Source organism: Panthera tigris, chromosome B4, assembly GCF_018350195.1.
Source record: "Panthera tigris isolate Pti1 chromosome B4, P.tigris_Pti1_mat1.1, whole genome shotgun sequence".
Taxonomy (NCBI): domain Eukaryota; kingdom Metazoa; phylum Chordata; class Mammalia; order Carnivora; family Felidae; genus Panthera; species Panthera tigris.
Window position 1 is genome coordinate 20,842,284 of NC_056666.1, and position 18,932 is coordinate 20,861,215.

General features: G+C 47.2%; 1 protein-coding gene across 5 annotated transcripts in view; it reads right to left on the reverse strand.

Moving 5' to 3' along the window:
• PIP4K2A (phosphatidylinositol-5-phosphate 4-kinase type 2 alpha) overlaps nt 1–18,932 on the reverse strand; it is a 186,131-nt gene that overhangs the window by 49,761 nt on the left and 117,438 nt on the right. For all 5 annotated transcript variants that reach the window (XM_042991215.1, XM_042991212.1, XM_042991214.1 and 2 more), the window contains exons 3-4: nt 18,540–18,636; nt 1,969–2,121 (exon numbers count right to left, since the gene is read on the reverse strand). In XM_042991215.1, coding sequence (XP_042847149.1) covers nt 1,969–2,121; nt 18,540–18,636 — 250 coding nt within the window. The remainder of the gene's footprint in view (nt 1–1,968; nt 2,122–18,539; nt 18,637–18,932) is intronic.

An 18,932-nucleotide genomic window follows, 5' to 3' on the forward strand; every position in this document is an offset into this window, starting at 1 on the left:
TCTAAGTATGACATTAAGTTCCAGAGGGGGAACACGAAATAGTAGACGGCTTAAAAGGTGAACAGGTAAAAAGCTGCATCTTACAATCCAGTCCATTCAGAAGCCAGTGCCTTAGTGTTTCCCCCCCTCGCCTGTACTATGCCGGCATTTTAAAGCGTCCTTCATATTAGGCAATAGCATAAATGCTCTAGAACAAGTTTCAAAAGGAACAGATGTTATAAAAGATTTTGTAGATAGGAAATGAATTTACAGGCTGACTAATGTTTTTAGAAAACAAATCAGGCGCAGTCCCCCGTTTCCTGAAACAGAATATAGCTCAAAGATGTTGACAGATTTCACTGCGAGCAGAATGCAGTCGATCACATTTGCAAAGATGGGAGGAAACGGCAACTGCGAAGAAATGATCCACGATGGTCAGAACATCGTGCGTGACCATAAAGTAAGGAAGCTGACTTTTATTTTTTATTTATTTATGTATTTAAAAAAATTTTTTAATGTTTATTTTTGAGAGAGCGAGCGAGCAAGCATGAGCAGGGGAGGGGCAGAGAGAGACGGAGACAAAGAACCTGAAGCAGGCTCCAGGCTCTGAGCTGTCAGCACAGGACCCGACGCGGGGCTCAAACTCACGAACGACGAGATCATGACCTGAGCTGAAGTCGGACGCTTCAGCGACTGAGCCACCCAGGCGTCCCGGAAAATGACTTTTAAACAGACATCTCGGGAGCTCACAAGTCCAAAGGAGCACTGCCATCAACACAGTCACCTTAAGAGGCGGCGGGTACATAATAATGGTTCAGAATCCTTTGGTTAGCACAGGCAGGGCCCTCAGCACTTTGTCTATCTTCTGTGCAGCCAATCGTTACCTGGAGGTATTCAGGTAAAAAAACAAAGCGGGACTCTAAAAGCGTGTGTGTGTGTGTGTGTGTGTGTGTGTGTGTGCGCGCGCGCGCATGTAAGTGTTTTAGCGTGTGGTTCAAACACGAGTTCTGAGGAGGACCGCTATGATGTTGTAAGCAATGGTTACATTCACGCCACTGTTGTGTGACTTCATGAGAGTGGTTCCCACCACCATATATTGAGCTCCTAAGGTACGGCAGACGGGGTGCTAAAAGTACCTGATGTACATTCTCCCGTTCAACCCTCAGGACTCCAGAGTTAGGGGCCGTTATTATCTCCACTGTATAAATAAAGGAAGAAAATGAGGCTCTGAAGTCCAGAAGTCAGGTGGTTAGTAGGCGACAGGGCTGGGATTTGAACCCAGGATTGTCTGATACTGGACCGCATGCTCTTATTCCACAGTAAGTGGAAAAGCCTTTTGTATCTCTGGCTGGACCCTGAGAATAGTTGTTCTACCAGGCACACTTACATTGGAATTTATTGAGATTGAGAGAGGGAGGGAGGGAGGGAGGGAGACAGAAGGACAGACTGCTGCTCCCAAGGGTACCTTCATTTTATCCCCAGGGGATTATAAAGGGATAACATGAGGGGTGAAAAAGAGGCAGGAAACACAAACACCCACTTTCTCAAACCAAACAATTTTCTCAGGGTGGGGTGGACCTTTCTGGGACCAGGACAGGAAGAGACAGAGAAAACAGGACAGGATTTGGACATGTAAGTGAATAAGTCCCCGAGAGGTCAACACCTAACTTCCGGCATGGGTGAAACACTTCTGAAATGTTGCCAAATCTTAAACCGAGTGATTTTAAAATCAGAACGGTCATCATCAAAACTATTATGGAGAAGAGTTTCACATGAAGAATGTTTTATACATAACTAATGATCTTCCTAGTATAAGAATTCCTAAATGTTATCGGTCATCTGGCCACAGTAATGTTAAGAAACCCAGCTAGAGGAGACTTTTATGCCAAATGTGTTCTCCTCATTTCCTATCTAGATCTTTGGTCTTGGTCCCAATTCATCGCGACTTTCAGTTCACTTTCTCAAGAGTTTCAAATAAAGAAAAATTACCTGGTGGTATTTCTTCAGGATGTTGTGCATTTCGGCCACATCTTCACTTGTGATGGTCTTGATGATGTATCTCTTGTCATAGGAAGTGTGGAATCGAGCCCCGCTGCGTGCCTGGGAGTCGTTGGGAAGGGGTGCGCTCCTCGTCAAGGAATTCTTCCCATTGGGATAAGGTTGGAAGGAAGAGGAAAGAGACTGGTTAGAGGCATGGCTTTCTCATTGGCAGATCACGTGCTGTCATCACAAGTCTTCAAACACAGTTACGTTTGGAAGAAATCGGTGTAAGTAGGGTGACATTATATATTCATAGTAACTCAAGCTGGTAGTCTTTGAAATGTAACGCAGACAGCTTGGATCCGTACTGTGCTTCTAATGTCCTTAAAGTAGGTGAATCCCAGAATTACAATCAAAGTTATTGTGTTCACCTTGTTCTTTTCTTTTTTTAAAAAAAACTTTTTAAAATGTTTATTTATGTTTGAGAAAGAGACGGAGAGAGTGTGAGTGGGGGAGGGGCAGAGAGAGAGGGAGACACAGAATCCGAAGCAGGATCCAAGCACAGAGGCCGGCACGGAGCTCGAACCCACGAACCGCGAGATCGTGACCTGAGCCGAAGTCGGACGCTCAACCGACTGAGCCACCCAGGCGCCCCTCACCTTGTTCTTTTCTGAGTGGGACAGGGCTCGGATTTTCTTCTGAATAAAATTAGGTTCCAGTCGTGAAAACCTTTTTTTTTTTTTTTTTTTTTTTTTTATATTCCCTGAGTGGTTTCCTTATAGGACAGGTATTCTCCTAAACAGCAGGTGCAAAGCATTTCTTTCTCCTAATTCTGGTAACATCTCCGTGAAATGGTTACTATTAATATTATCACAGGTTTACAGATGAGACGGGAGAAGAGATGGGGTGATCATTGGGCAAAGGTCACACGGCTAGTAAAGGGAAGGGCTAGGATCCCATCTCCAGGGCTGCTGGCTCAGCACCCAGGTTCTCAACTAGGAAAACTACTCAAAACTGTGTTGTCTGCGGCACGCCTGGGGAGGAGCTGGGGCAGGTGTATTCTAAACTAGCTCCTCCTAAGATTCTGACTTGGTCTACCCTCCACCCCCCCCTTCAGCCATTTTTGAGAACAACTTAGCTCCTGGAGAGTGGATGAGGAGGGGCTCTTGGAGCACCAGTTCATTCCAGTATCTGGGTCACACTAATGGCACTCTAGCTACATAAGCCCACCCTAATGTCTCCCCTCTTCTCATTTGTGACTCTCCTGTTTGAATCTCCTGTTTTCTTTCTTTTTTTTATTTTTAAGATTAAAAAAAAACGTTTACGGGCACCTGGGTAGGCTCAGTCAGTTAAGCGTCTGACTTCGGCTCAGGTCATGATCTCGTGGTCCGTGGGTTCGAGCCCCGCGTCGGGCTCTGTGCTGACAGCTCAGAGCCTGGGGTCTGTTTCGGATTCTGTGTCTCCCTCTCTCTCTCTTGCTTGCGCTCTCTCTCAAAAATAAACAAAACACTAAAAAAAAATTTTTTTTTAAATATTTTTTTATTATTAAAAAAATTTTTTTTAATGTTTTTATTTATTTGTGTGAGAGACAGAGCGTAAGCAGGGGAGGGGCAGAGAAAGAGGGAGACACAGAATCCGAAGCAGGCTCCAGGCTCTGAGCTGTCAGCACAGAGTCCGATGTGGGGCTCAAACCCACAAATCGTGAGATCATGACCTGAGCTGAAGTCAGACGCTTAACCGACTGAGCCACCCAGGCCCCGATGTTAATTTATATTTGAGAGAGACAGAGAAAGTGTGTGTGAGCACAACAACAAGGGAGGGGCAAAGAGAGAAGGAGACAGAAGATCTGACTGAGCCACCCAGGCACCCCAATCTCCTGTTTTCTTGACCTCCCCACCTTCTCACACTGCTCACTCAGCCGGCTAGGATAACCTGTAGCATCTGAGAAGTCTGGTCCCCACCCCTGCTACCTGTGCTCCTCAGTGTTGCCCTTCCTGCCCTCCCTGGCCCCACTCGGCTGCGTCTGAGGGATTCAAAGGCAAAGACCCTTTCCCCCTCCAACTTCCTCTCTACCAGTGGGCACTCCAAAGCCCCAGTGAATGTCTCGTTAAGGGACAGGCGTCTTTAGAGAGGCAGGGGATATCACTGCATCATGGATTTTCAAGGGGAGAGTTCCTCTGTGTCTGGTATATTCAAGTCTCCTTATCCTTTCCTTCCTTTCTAGATGAAATCCAGCAAGGTTTGGCCATATGAAGCAGAACTAAATTGCGGGGGCAGAGTAAGACCTCCTGAAGGTCCGCCTCGGGCCGAGGGAGGGTCTCCCAGGCTGGGTGCTGATGCCACGGCAGCGCACCGTGCTGTCCTGTGCGTCTCGCTTGCGATGTGGCGGCCACACCTGTCAAGTGCAAAGCCAATGCTGCCGATTAACTGAATTTGCTTTCCTCAGCCTATTAGAAACTGGAGGGGCGGGGGGGGGGGGGGAATCGATGCAACTTGCAATGACTTTACATAGCAGGATTTGGCAGTGTTAGGTCATTCTTAAGACCACTGAAATTCATTAGACCGAGAAGGATGGAAATAATTTTCAGGATGAAAATGGCCATATTGATAAAGAGTTTAATTCTCAATCACGTTTTTCTTTCTCCCCTCAAAAAAAAAAAAATTCTCCTTAGTAGAATAAAAAGGAAGAAAATCAGAGTGAATTCCCCCTTTAGGGGTTTTAAATGCTAGCAAAAAAAAAAAAAAAAAAAAGCAGTCATTGCTACTGGCTAATGGTCTCACATTTTCCTCCCACACGTTAACCTGCAGAAAATTATTCCAAATAACTCCTTTCAGGAAGGGGGTGGGGTATATAGTAAAGGGCACCTGTGTTCTGCAAAGGACAGAATTAAGGCAGCATACTTACAGATCGCTTTCCTAGGTGTTACAGAGACCACTGGGAAGACAATACAATTGAAAGCTGCACACTAAGTGCTTCTCAAACTTTAAGGAGCAACCAAATCACCTGGGATCCTGTTAAAATGCAGGTTCTGACCCAGCGGGCGTGGGGTGGGGCATCTGAAGCAGATGGGGCTGCTCACAGCAGGTCTGTCGCCCGTGGGACAATCAAGGGTCCACTGAATGGTGGCTATGACGTGTTTTGTGTGTTCTTAGTGCATAAAGTCATTACACACTTACCTGCATGAACACCTTTCCCGTTATATTCTGTGCAACTCTGCTTTGATTAAAATGGGAGGCTTTACGGTGAGGATGAAGAATTGATTGCATCCACTGTATTAATTCATTAAAGGAATGTTTCATTATGATATGTACAAGGCAGCGTCTGAATCTCCCAAGGGCTGGAAATGATTCATCCAATGAGCAGTAACTCCTTAGCTCAGATGCTACCTCCTTGCAAATTCTTTGTCTTCCCCGTCAGTTTCAAATATATTGACAAGCATTTATTATAGACTCTGTATGAGCATACTGCCCACGTCCTAATCCTGGTCATAACACTTTACAAATTCTAATCTTAATTCTGCCTCAACTCAGTTTTTCAATAATCACGTGAGTGGTCCCAACCTACAGGGCCTACTTCCACTATGTGTAAGGATTTTTTTTTAAGGCTCTTCAGTTTCAAATAATCAGTGAAGTTAGGAACAGATACTTGTCACAGTTAAGAATGTACCTTTTATAATCACTATGAATGTAAAAAGACAGGGAATCAAGTTCACCGAAAGACCTAGACAAGCAGAAAATCAGAAGAGAAAACACAATTTATACAAAATGCACGATCCTTGGAAGGACTCAAGCACTTGGGAAAATCCAACTCATTGGAATGACTCAAGCACTTGGGAAAATCCAACTCATTAGATCGTATTTTATTTTCACAACATTCCTCTGAGATAGGAAAGGTCAGGTGCATTTTCCCACTTGAAGATAACCAAACTGTGGAGTACAACGGAGTCAAGTAATAATGCCTAAGCCTCCTGCCGGAAGCTTCCTCTGAGGAAGCCAGAAAGGGCAATTTTTGAAAAGACTTTTGACATTACTTAACATCATCATCATCGACTTTCTGTGGTCTTTGAAACAAGGTAGGAGAGAGAGAGAGAGAGAGAGAGAGAGAGAGAGAGAGAGAGAGAGTGTGTGTGTGTGTGTGTGTGTGTGTGTGTGTGTGTGTAAAGGCAGTACTGTGTAATGGTAGGGAACCCAGTACACGTTCTGTCACTCCTCAACCCTTGGATGTCATTTAGCCTCTCTGAGCCTCAGTTTCTGTGTTTGTGAAATCATGGAGAATAAAGCAGGGGAGAGGGGGAGCTGAATGAGATGTCTACCTCAGACCTTTCATAACTCTAAGAACGTCTACTCAAAGGCACGACGTGCCGCTCCAGGAACCGGAGATTCACCTCGGAGGGTGAGTCCGTATGTTTCCCAACAGAAGTCCAGTCAGAAAAGTACGCCCACTCAGCAGGGGCATGATGATGGTTTAGGACGTCTGGGCCATGATTCGACAGGGGGTGGCAATCGTTCTTAGGGGAGCATGAAACTAACGCTTCGCTGATTGCAGATGGGCTCAGGACAATTTCAGCAAGGCCGAGAAAAGGGGCTGAGGGGAGGTCAGGGCTGCGGGCGGACAGGATTCGCTGAGCGGCCTCAGTACAGTCTGCTACCTAGCGAAGCCGAATATTGAAATTCTTCGGTGCGCTCTGCTCTGTCCCAAAGGAAAAACGGACTGTAGCATCACACAGGATGCTTGGTGAGTTTGCGAGGTCAAGAGGAGGAAGGGCCGAGAGAAGCAGAGCTTGGGATGGCCTTCAGGAGCCCCCAGAGGGGCCCTCTGTGTGTAAGTAACTCTCTTAATCCAGAGGCACGACAGCTGGAAACAACCTTGGAGATTATTCCAAACCATCCCATTACAGGCAAGAAAACAGAAGCCCAGAGTGGAAATGACTTGCCTGCCTCAGTGCGTTAACACCTCGGTGGGATGAGGTACGTGGGGGGGACCCTGCAGGGGCAGTCGGCCACCATCCCTCCCAGGCTGGAGAGTCTGGGGCTCATCAACAATGCGACTGTTGACACAGATTCTGCCGTGGTGACAAATGCCTTCTAATCACAACTTAAGAGCACGGGCGAACTGGCCCAAAACCAAAAGTGTCTTCAGGTTTGCAGTTTCGCCAAGTAAAGGTAAATCCTCTCGGTAACAGCTTCGACGCGAATGCAGCCCGGAGTCCTCACTTCGCACTTTTATTGACATGTGTATTTATGTATCCTGACTCATCCTAGGGCTGTTCGTTCCTCGACTTGGGGGAGGAGGGGTAGGAATAGGAGCCGTCTTCTCTCCAGGCAAGAGCGGAAAGTGATGGATGTTTGTGGAACAGGTTTCGGGACGGGGAAAGCATGTGTGGCTGAGTCCCGGGCTTGGAGTCAGACAATCCGATGGCACAGAGGGCGCTGGGAGATGCCTAAGCCCTCAGTATTTCTGCCGGTCCCGTCCGTGCACTGGGGTGACAGCACCAATCCTGAGATTTCTTCACATTTCTGACCAGGTGGCATAGTTCATTGTGCCTGTTTTAATTAGTCCACACGTTCTGGGAATTGCTGGGGGTTCTCATTCTCTTTTGGGGACTGGCTCCTATCTTTACAGACTGCCCCATCCTCTGTCTTTCCCTGCTTAAAGCAATAAGGGTTTTCTTGGCAAAGAATGCCAAGTCTCAAAGAAGTAATCCTTTCCTCCGGGAGTGCTAAACTCTGGCTCATTCTCTACAATGCTCAACTGGTAAGGAAAGAAAGAAACAGAAAAAGAAGTTAAGGCAAAATCTGCAAGCTAGGACAAGATCTGCACGGAAGAAAGAAGGTCTAGCTGATGGCACCATTTAAAAAAAAAAAAAATCTTTCTAAGGGCACCTGAGTGGCTCAGTCGGTTAAGCGTCCGACTCTCGGTTTCAGCTCACGTCATGATCTGGCGATTTCGGGCTCTGTGCCGACAGTGCAGAGCCTGCTTGGGATTCTCTCTCTCTGCCCCTTCCTCACTCATGCCGTCTCTCTCTCTCTCTCAAAATAAGTACATAAACTTAAAAAAAAAAAAAAAAAAAAAAAAAAAAAAAAAAAATTCTTTCTCATCTGGACCACCTGATTTAAAGACCAAGTCTGAGATGAAAGTCTGATCTAACCAAAGGCCTACAAAGCACCATTTATAGGGCTGGTTCAGAGACCTTCAAGGTAATTCCTATTTCCAAAATAAAAAATTTACTGTCAGGAATGTTCACCCTGACCTACCTGTCCATGTGTATGAGAAAGCTGCCTAGAGTGTGGAGCTCTACTCTCATTAGAGAACAGATTCCCTGTCAAGGACAAAGCTTAGAGAGTTATATATTCTGAAATAAGGTGTGCTTAAAAAATTCAGAATCTGGGATTCTGAACCTCTCAGTTCAAAAGTGTGAACACGCAAAACAAAGTGACCTGGGGATATCTGGGGTCAAAGTCACAACACGGTCACAATATAAAGGCAATCCAGGGCATTGAGTGTGTGAAATGTCCATCCCATTACATATTCCCAAGTCTAGAAGCCATCGGAAGAGAACGCATTATCACCAACCTACTAAGTACACACTCATCAGAAGATTCTGAACGTCGAGACCATCTCGCTGTGTTTAACTTTATTCATACGTCTATCTAGTTTCCTCATATTTCCTCAGGTTCACATTAACATAAGCAGAGGCCTGATGTGTCAAGTTCCAAACAGTGCTGATGAGGAAACTAGGAGACGGTATAACATGCAATTGGACACGGGAACTTTAGAAATCAAGACTATGAATTTGGATAAGTTATTTAAGCTCTTTGTGCCTCAGTGTCCACATCTGTAGAAAGGTAATAATGATGAGGATAATGATAATACCAATCAAAAGTTTGCCTGGGGGTTAAATTAGATAATGTAAACTTTTTATAATAGTGCCTGGAATACAGTAGTACTCAGTAAACAGTAGCTATTATTATAAATAGTAAATTTCACCTTGGAAGCTACTTAGAGGTGCAGACTGATATTGACAGATGATTCTGCAGGTTAGGAAGTTAAGAATGAAGGATTTATAGAGGTGCCTGGGTGGCTCAGTCGGTTAGGCGTCTGACTTCAGCCCAGGTCAAGATCTCACGGTTCATGAATTTGAGCTCCGTGTCGGACTCTGTGCTGACAGCTCAGAGCCTGGAGCCTGCTTAGGATTCTGTGCCTCCCTCTCTCTACCCCTTGCCCACTCACACTCTGTCTCTCTCAAAAATAAATAAATGTTAAAAAAAAAAAAATGAAGGACTCATAATAAGTTCTTCTAATTTGCTCTTGATTCCTCCTGTCCCCACCCTGGCCAAGCCTCTAGTTTGTACGCAGTGAAAATTGAGAGCCACACACTCTCCATTCACCTTTGCAGGTTATTTCCTACAGCCCTCCATAACAACCACTTATATTTTTATAAAAGAACTTAAAACATTTTTATAAAGAACTTTCAAGTTGAAAATTCCCAATCCGCAAGGCCTTTCTCCTGTCCTTGGCCCCCGCTTACCTCCACCAAAGGGAAAAGGGGCGGGACAAGTCTCTAAAGAAATAGAAAGGTGGGGGGGAGGCAGCTGGGGGCAGTGGGTGCCTCCTTCTTGAGGAGGAGGAAGGGAGGAAAGTAGGCTGGCTGAAGATGCCCATGAATCTGCAGGAATGGACTCAGGGTAGCCCAACGTGCAGGCCTCCGTTGCCTCTGTTACCTCGAGGGAGAAACAAGAATAATGAAGGGTGAGCAGGTGCCGGCTGAAGATGAGGGCTTGAGGAGAGGAATGGAGGTTTGGAAAAGTAACCTTGGAACTGATCGTCCGGGAAGTCACCTGTGTAATTGGTTGGCTTCCCATGAAACCACAATCCGATTCAATGCGGGGCCTTAAAAGACTCACGTTAATATTCAAAATATGAATGAACAGACCTTGATACAGTGTCACTGCCCATAAGGACTCAGCATGTAGGACAGAAATAGAGCAAGTCAGAAGTTAAGGGCAACGAGCCCGCCCAACTCCCCTCCCCCGCCCCTCACTCTGTTACCGGATTATCTGCAAAGAAAGTTGGACTTCACGTCTCTAGGTTTCCTTCTCGCTCTCCTAATGGCTATTCACTAATAGTTACTGCTGCTAGCTTGTAGAGACGTAGGAATGGATAATGCTTTGCTATCAGTTTAGGGTGAAATCTAATCATAAATGTAAAACTAACTGCTGTGTTCATTGGCTACCCCTTTCTTCTATACATGGGTTAGCTTCATATTATAAACGAGGTAACGTTTTAAATTCACTCGTTCTAAATGGAAATACCGTTATCGCAACGCCTGGCCCTCAAGAAAAAGGCAACTAAAATCAGTGGTGGAAGGAAAAAACAAAATCATATACTGAATATAAACGAATCTTAAACCGCGAACATTCTTCTGTCTTCATGGCGTTACTGAGCTGTAACTCACATACCACACAATTCACCTACTGCAAGTTCAATGGTTTTTTTTTTTTAGTATATTTACAGAGTTAACCATCCCCGCAATGAATTCTGGAACATTTTCATCACCTCAAAAAGAAACCTGGGCCCGTTAGCAGTCACTCCCATTCTGACCCGCTCTAGGAAACCACCAGTCCACTGTCTTCTAGATTTGCCTGTTCCGGACATTTCATGGAAACGCTCCTACGGGACAGAGGCATGTGTGACAGAACCGAACTTTCTTCTTGCAAGTCCCTGACGTGACCGACGGTGCTGGCTGTAGCCCCTGGGCCGTCTCTGGGCGAGTGAAGGGACGTTACGGGCACCCTGTCCTCGGTCCAGTGCAGGGGATACATGACAGGCAGCAGATGTTGTGTCGTGGGGTGCTTCTGGGCTTGCTGGGGAGTCGGGGGAGAAAACGGACTCTGACAAAAACTGAAATTCTGGGGCAAAGCTATTGGAGGTAGGGCGGGTAGCAATCTGACAATTGAGTCCAGTTTTGCTTGCCTATCTTGCCAGTTGGTAAGTGAACTTTTTCTTCAGCACCTCCACTTTCCACAGCCACATATATTACGGATCGTACAACACCCTGTCCCCAAACCTCAAGAGCTGTGTTTGAAGCTCCAATATACCATGTCAGCCCTCGGCAGGGAATAAAGGAAGATCATGAGAGATACGGCTCCCTCTTCAGCGGCCTTCGTGCGCTTCTAAATGGAAATTTGTCGTCATTTCCCTTCCGAAAGGGATTAATGGTGTCATCCTTCCTCCCCACTCCTCTACAGTCTACACTGAAGAGGTTTGTTTCCTCAGTGGGAGGTCCGGGGTTGGGGGCGGGGGGGTGCCCAGAAAAGTGGAGGAAATGTAAAGGTCAATTTGATTAGCTCATTCTTAGCGGCCATCTTCTAATGTCTCTCATGAAAATGTCATGATTTAGCAACCGTTACGGTCCCCTGTGCATTTTTTTTTTTTTTTAATACCCAAGCATTTTGAATACTTAATTCTCCTCGTCTTAGGCATTTTTGGTTTCTTCCCCCTCCCCCCCCTGCCCCCCATTTTGATATGATTTGTATTTCTGTTAAAACTCATGGATGGAGAGTTGTTTTCTTCTTCTTCTTTTTTTTAATCAACAGAGAGGCCGCTTAAAATCAAGCCTGTCATGCTCCAATGTATAGAGGCCACCATCTCACAAAGAGAACACGTCAATATTGTATATAAGAGCCTCGGCGACTGTCATCTACTCGAGATGACTTAATAACACATTCAGAGAGTTGACAGCTGGCAGGGCCTCAGCAAACATCGCATCCTTCTCCCTCATTTCACAGATGAGAAAACTGAGACTCACCGGGAGTAAGTGACTGGACGTAGCCACAGCCAACAGTCACTGAAGATCCAAAACTCAAACCAGCCCCCTTGCTCCCAGGAAACGCTCTTTTTTCCTAACCCACGCTACCCGTTTCGTGGACTTGAAACCTGGAAGCCGATCGCTCCCTGCGGACAGCTCAGGATTATGATTACATGCCTCGAATCACAAGGCGGGGAGCCAGGAGCAACCACCCAATGAGGCTGCTTTCTGGGTTTGCATTTGACAGATCTGAGAAAGCACAGATGGTCCTCTGACCTCGTCAGAGGGGGAAAGACCAACACGCTAACTTGAACATCATCATCAAGGATTTATTAAATGCCCACTGTGTTCGAAGTCGTGTGTTAAGCTCTTTGGGAATTTCAAAGAAAGTCTGAGCTGTGATCCCAGGCGCAGAGGGGCTTTCATTAAAAAGGGGAGCAAGACACACTGCAATTTAACACTTATCGATAATGAAACGGCGGAGAAAAGAACACAAAAATGAATGGCGATGGCCAGCAGAGAAAGAAGCAGAGATGCGGGAACTCCACAGAGCGCCACGAGACCTCCTTCAAAAATCCCAGTCGGTTAAGCATCTGACTTTGGCTCAGGTCATGAGCTCACGTGAGTTCGAGCCCCACATCGGGCTCTGCGCTGACAGTGTGGAACCTGCCCGGGATTCTCTCTCCCCACCTCTCTCTCTGCCCCTCTCCCCTACTTGCATACTCTCTTTCTCTCTCTCTCTTTGTTAAAAAAAACAAAACAAAACCCTCGGGTTGGTAACTGACCAAGATCAAAATACCCCAGACCTGTGTCTAAGGATCGTAATAAGCAGACACAACGTCTAACCCGGACAGGAGCTCCCTGACAAGATGACTGTCCGCTCCTGGTTGGAAATCACGGGTCATCACCCAAAGTGGGTTCAGGGTGAGGAACACAGGCAAACAGGAAGCCTGAGTTCTCAGGTGGGGATAGTAACTGGTTCAATTCATAAGAAAGAGCAGAGAAAGCACGAGAAAAAAAAAAAAAATCTGATGATGTTGGTGGGTTGTGAGGGAGTTTTCCCAAAAGTCTGTCAGGAGATTGTCCGATCCTTCGGTTTTCAGCCCCGGGAGGAGCTTCTGTCCGATACGCACTGTGGGGCCCACGGAGGCTCAGCCGCGAGGCCCGCGGGTGTGAGAAGCTGTGAACAAGCTGGCCCAAGAGACAACAGTCTCAATGGGAAAAGGAAGAGCTGATAGGGTTCAAGGAGCAAGTTCCAGGTGGTGACAGGGTAGGTAGGTTTGTCGAGAGACAAGCACCCACATGCCAATCCCTCCCAGGCCCGGGCCTCAACTCCTGACCCTGACCCCGAGCACCCCCCAGGCTGCCCCACTGCATGACGACCTGCCCCTCCCCCGTGACTCGCACCCCTGCTCTCCCAGCCCCTCAGGCTCCGCCACCCCCAACTCCTGTCACGTGTGTCTCAAAACTGCTCTCTGCCTCACCCTGTCACTCCCAAGTGCCCTGGTTTATGCCTCTTCACTTTGCTGGGACATTGCACAGGCTCCAGGTTTTGTTACCTCCTCTTTCTGCATTCTGCGCGTGACCACCCTCAGTCATCTTTACACAATCCACACGTCCTCACATCACTCCCCTGTGCAAAATCCACACGGCTGCTCTGGGGCTGACGAATCTGGCTGAAGCCTGCGGTCCGGCTTCCCGTCCTTATCTCCGCAGTCCCGCCACCACCCAGGGGCCGAGCATTTCCTGGGCTCTCGGCCGCCATGCTCTGGCCCAGAAGGCTCGCTTACCTTGGTCTCCCCCCCCCCCACCCCAGCCCTCCCTCCCTTTCTGCCTCACATATTTCCTACGGGCCTGCCCGAGGCCTGGCCGCTGCTACGTTCTGGGCCTGCACCCTGGTGGGCACGCTGGACTCAGTCCCTGCCCTCAGTCTAAGTGACACTTGGGACATCTACGTGATGACAGGCGCTGTCTTCTGCAGATATTTTGTTTTCCACAGCTCCGCACACCCTGAAGGTCCTTCTTCACACCGTAAAAACGTTATTTTGAAACCCGAAAGGACAACATCAAAAGTTTCAGACGTGAGCTTTTAGAATCAGTTGTTTTAAAATTAGAATTCTCTGTTACAAATACAAAGGAGAAGGTGCATCAGATGCAAATAATGAGGGATTCTAATTCAGGAGACGCGGCAGGGGAAGAGAAAGCCCGGTGATTATCCTCCACAAAGAACAAGAGGGCCTCAGTTTCAATTACGTGCTGTGTCGGGGCTTAACTGCCTCATCCCCGTCCTGGGGAACGTTTTGGTCTCTGGCGGGCAGTCCTCTCCCGCAGCTCAGAAACTTTAAGCGAAGCCTCCCTTTCACTTCCCAGGCCTGTTGTGAAACGTTCTGGTCCTCGGAGAGGCTGGAAAGAGGGACGCAGCTTTTCTTGGAGAATAGTAAAAAAGATGTCTGGGTTTCTGTAAATCTCATTAGCGTCAAATACAGAATCTGACGTGGAACAGTTTAAAAGCAAGCGAACAACAGACACAAACAATGGGGCGCCTGGGTGACTCAGCAGGTTAAGCATCCCACTTCGGCTCGGGTCATGATCTCGCAGTCCATGGGTTCGAGCCCCGTGTCGGGCTCTGTGCGGACAGCTCAGAGCCTGGAGCCTGCTTCGGATTCTGTGTCTCCCTCTCTCTCTCTCTCTGCCCCTCTGCTTGTGTTTGTTTTCTCTCTCTCTCAAAAATAAATAAAGTTAAAAAAAAAAAAAAAGAACAGCTGTCTCTAGTTTTAAAAAACAAACAAAAAGGAATCCCCTTGCTCTGTCTTCCCTTCTGCATTGCCTATAATGTCTTGCACAGAGCCTGACAGGCAATAGATACAAATAAACACACACTGAGTGGTAAATGTGTGTGAAATCATCCACCTAAAGGGGAGCAGAGCCTCAGGTGGCCTGGAACCTCAGGGCCAGTGACAGTGGAAGCCTCCATGGGGGCATCCGTCTTCAAAGATGCCTTATACCTTAAAAGCATGGTAACGGGGACTCACTTTGGCCCAACAATGAATGATCGGAAGAATATAATCCAACACTGAGCGCTTCACAAACCAACGAAGTAATTTGAAAACACACGTATAAACTGGAGAAAGTTCTGAACCTGGACACACACATACACACCTACACAGAGGTTTCTACATACACGTGTGTGTTAAGTGATACTGTTGTTAATGAAGAATATGCTAGAACTATTGCTTATGAGAAAAAAAAGTTTCCTTCTTAAAAGACATTCAAGAAACCAAAACCAGGGGAAAGATACAATTGTTGATAGCAGGATTGCTTTTCAATTCTTCTCAAGAAGTTTAAATTTGCTGCTAGAGGTCAATTAGGTAGCCTAATTACTATGTTCTAATGTGATGAAATTCAGCAATACTGACTTTTTACAGGTGCAGCAAAAAGGCATTCACACACACAAGGCAGGTGGACACCATTCACCCATTTGACTTAACGCGAAGGTCCAAATACTAAATGAACCAGGCAGGGGGCTCCTGATCACTACGCGGATGCAAAGCCGCTTGTCCAACAGGCAAACACTTCAGAAAAACAAACACATCGAGGAAAAGCAAAGCAGTGTGGGGCCTGGTCCCCTCTAGCCATCCAGTGCCGTCAAAAGATGATCAGACCCCAGGTCACTGATCTCACTTTTCAAATCAGACCGAGAGAGAGTATTTAACTTGGTACTGCGGATGTCAACTGATACGCGGATCCTTGTTCTGTCCACGAGAGACGCAATGTCTGGGCGGTGGTGAGTTGATGTGTCGGGCAGCTGGGACAATGGCCCGGCTAGTCCTGGCCTGTTCCCACCGCTGGGCATTCCGGGCCCTGCCCCGGTCCGTGGCACCTCCACCTTCACCCCGGCAATGCCCGGAGGCCCTCAAGGTATGAACTCAGAGCCAGAGCTGGCACAACTTCCTCCTTTTTTCCCAAACCGAGTAGCCAACCGAGCGGGTGGGGCCCCACATCCACAATCTCATCTTCAGGTTAAACTGCAGGGCCTGCCCCTCCCGAAACTTTTTTTAAGAGGTAGAGACTTTGGGAAAGCAACGTGGGACTGGAGGCGAAAACCAGCACGTGGCTCTGGTTCTCTAAAGTTACTTTGAACACCCACCTTTTCTTCTCTTTTTAATAGAAATGCAGCTGCCAAAGAGAAAGCAGCAATTTAAATGCCCAAAGTACCGGGCGTAGCTGAGGAAGGCAGTGGTGTTCAAATGATTAATTATACTCACACTGGCTCTCCTCTGTACTGATTTCTCCTGCTAAGAGCTTTAGAGATTTGCCAGTTAGTTCCACGAATCCTCCTCCACTTGCCTAATTTGCCTTTAAAGTTTGTCCTCAGCAATTTGCACTTTCTTAAACATCAAGTTTACATGGTTTTGTTTTGGGGGGCGGAGGGGAAGGGGAAGGAAAACTGGCTCATGTCTTGGTATTTTTGCAACAAAACTAGTCATTTTAGGACATTTTAAAAACTACTTTCATCTACAGTTAAGATTTCAGGCTGTAAAGGCTCCGTTTTTGATCTCACTGAGCAGCGCTGATTATGGGAAGAAACATAAGGACTTCATTTTGGTAACAAATGGAGGGGCCTAACAAGATCCTGGAGCAGAGGCCCTCAAAAGCCGGTTTCTGTGAAATGCCAGTGTAGTTGTTTTATTTAAAAAAAAAAAGGGGAGGGGGGGCGGCGCCTGGGTGGCTCAGTCAGAGTGTCTGACTTCGGCTCAGGTCACAATCTCCCAGTTCTTGAGTTCGAGCCCCACGTCGGGCTCTGTGCTCACAGCTCAGAGCCTGGAGCCTGCTTCGGATTCTGTGTCCTCCTCTCTCTCTCTGCCCCTCCCTCTCTCATACTCTGTCTCTTTCTCTCTCAAAAATAAACAAACATTAGAAAAAACAAAAAAGGAGACATGAGACTCGGGTAGAGGAGAGTTTCTTAGGACGTCAGTTGTCAGCTACTCATTCCTTTAAACCATTCAGTTTACTTCCATATGGCCTTTTCAAATGTATTAGCAGTCCTTAAATAATGTAGAATCATTCCTTTTCATTTTATACAAACCTTTTTTTACTGTTCCAAGGTTTCTTCTTTACAAGTGACTTATTTTTTTCAGCAGTACATCCCCGGTCCAGGTTTGACTGAAGTTCTTTCTCTTATGCATGAGGCCCAAAGCTGAGCGTGCACCCCACCCTTCCCCCCACCCCCTCCACTTTCTCGGGCACACCCAAGCCTCTGCTCAGAACTCACCTCTGTGGAAATCCCAGCCCTGGCCCACAGAGGAGGGAATATCACTGGCAACCTGGCCAGCATTGCTTATTCAAAACGTGGGAGCTTGGAGGCTTCTTATGCCTGAGTGAGCATGTGAGAAATTCTGGGAAACTTTCAATAATGGGGCAGGGCAGGGTGGGGTGGGGAGGCCCACACATCTTTAAGAAAATGTACTAACTAAGCTCAATTTGCCTTCGACACCCTATTTTTTAAGGAAAACACAGGGTAAAGCCGTGTCAGTGTTCAAACTGTAAGGTCACTCAGGGGGCAATATGGCACTTAATGTAGGATACATTAGGATTCTGATTTGGAGCGAATGAAAGAAATGTTTACTGGATTTGGAGGGATTTAAAATAAGTCAGTGCTCACACAGCAAAATGAACAGACTGTCCTAAAAGACCAGAAACTAGCCCTTGCCTCTCTTAACTCAGATTTTCTGCTCTTAAAAAAAAAATCCTTGGCTTTTACGTATCTGACTGATTATATTAAGATCAAGTAACTGATGTCAGGTCCTTTCTTAGGAGAAATGACCACGGATCGGCACTTAGGACAGCACCATGATCTTCATTTTATTTTATTTAAAAAATTTTTTTAAATGTTTATTTATTTTTGAGAGAAAGGGAGACAGAGCGTGAGCGGGGGAGGGGCAGAGAGAGGGGGAGACACAGAATCCGAAGCAGGCTCCAGGCTCCGAGCTGTCAGCACAGAGCCCGACGCGGGGCTCGAACCCACGAAGCGCGGGATCATGACCTGAGCCGAAGTTGGGTGCTTAACTGACTGAGCCACCCAGACACCCCCATGATCTTGATTGTAAAAGTCAAATTTGAGAAAACCAGGCAAATACGGGGGCGGGGGGGTGGGGGGGACGGGGAGCAACAGTGGACATTTTTATGTGGTGGGCACCAAGAACAGACGATGTTCCCAGGAGCGGCAGGCTCCTGCTGGTGCAACAGCCCTACGGTCACTAGACCACACCAGCCACTCCAGGTCACGGTGCACAAGGCGTGGCCTCCGACAAAATGCTGTGAGCAGGAGAGTCGGGTTCAGACGATTGGAAAAGCAGCAAATCAGCACGACAATACAACTTTGGTGATTGCTAAGGGGACCCTGTAACTACAGGAAACGCAAATTCAAGACCCAGCGTGCACACTGGCACTGACCGTCGACACGCCTGATGGCAGAAATCAAAAGAAGGCTGTGCTGACGGGCCACTTCCTCCAGGAAGTGAGAGTATCATCTGCAACGCTCACGTGCGTGTTTGCTTCCCGAAGAACGGTCTTTTCCTGCCGACCGCTAACATCATTTTGCCCAGAGGCCCCTAACTGACGGAACCCGGCCTTTATTTCAGAAAGGACACTGAAACATTCCTACGTGAAATGAAAATTGCCATTACGTAATTACTCGTGACGAAAAAAAGGTCAGTCCTAGTTTACAGAGCAAACCCTACTGGAAGCAAAGGTTGCAAAAAAGCGACTCACCTGGAAATCCTGATCGTCGATGCCAAACCTCTCCCGCAGGTTCCGGAAAACCATCGGGCAGTATTCCTTAAACTTGAAGTGGCTCGGCATGTTTTCTCTGAAACGGTCATAGTGTGGAATAACGTTTAGATGTAGACTTGACTTTGCCACCATCTAGTTCCACGTGCAGCCCAAGTGCCCGGGGTTCCCCACCCGCACAAGGCTGGTACAGCCCAGAACCAACCACAACCCACAGTAAACCCGGGGGGACACAGGGACAGACTGGTGGCCTTCGCCTCCTCTCACCACCTATAGGGGCACTGAGACTAGACGACCTTTCTAATCCCAGCCACTCCTCGCGGCCACTTTCCCAAAGAAGAGGTGGAAAGAGAAGGGGCCACACAGACGGAAACG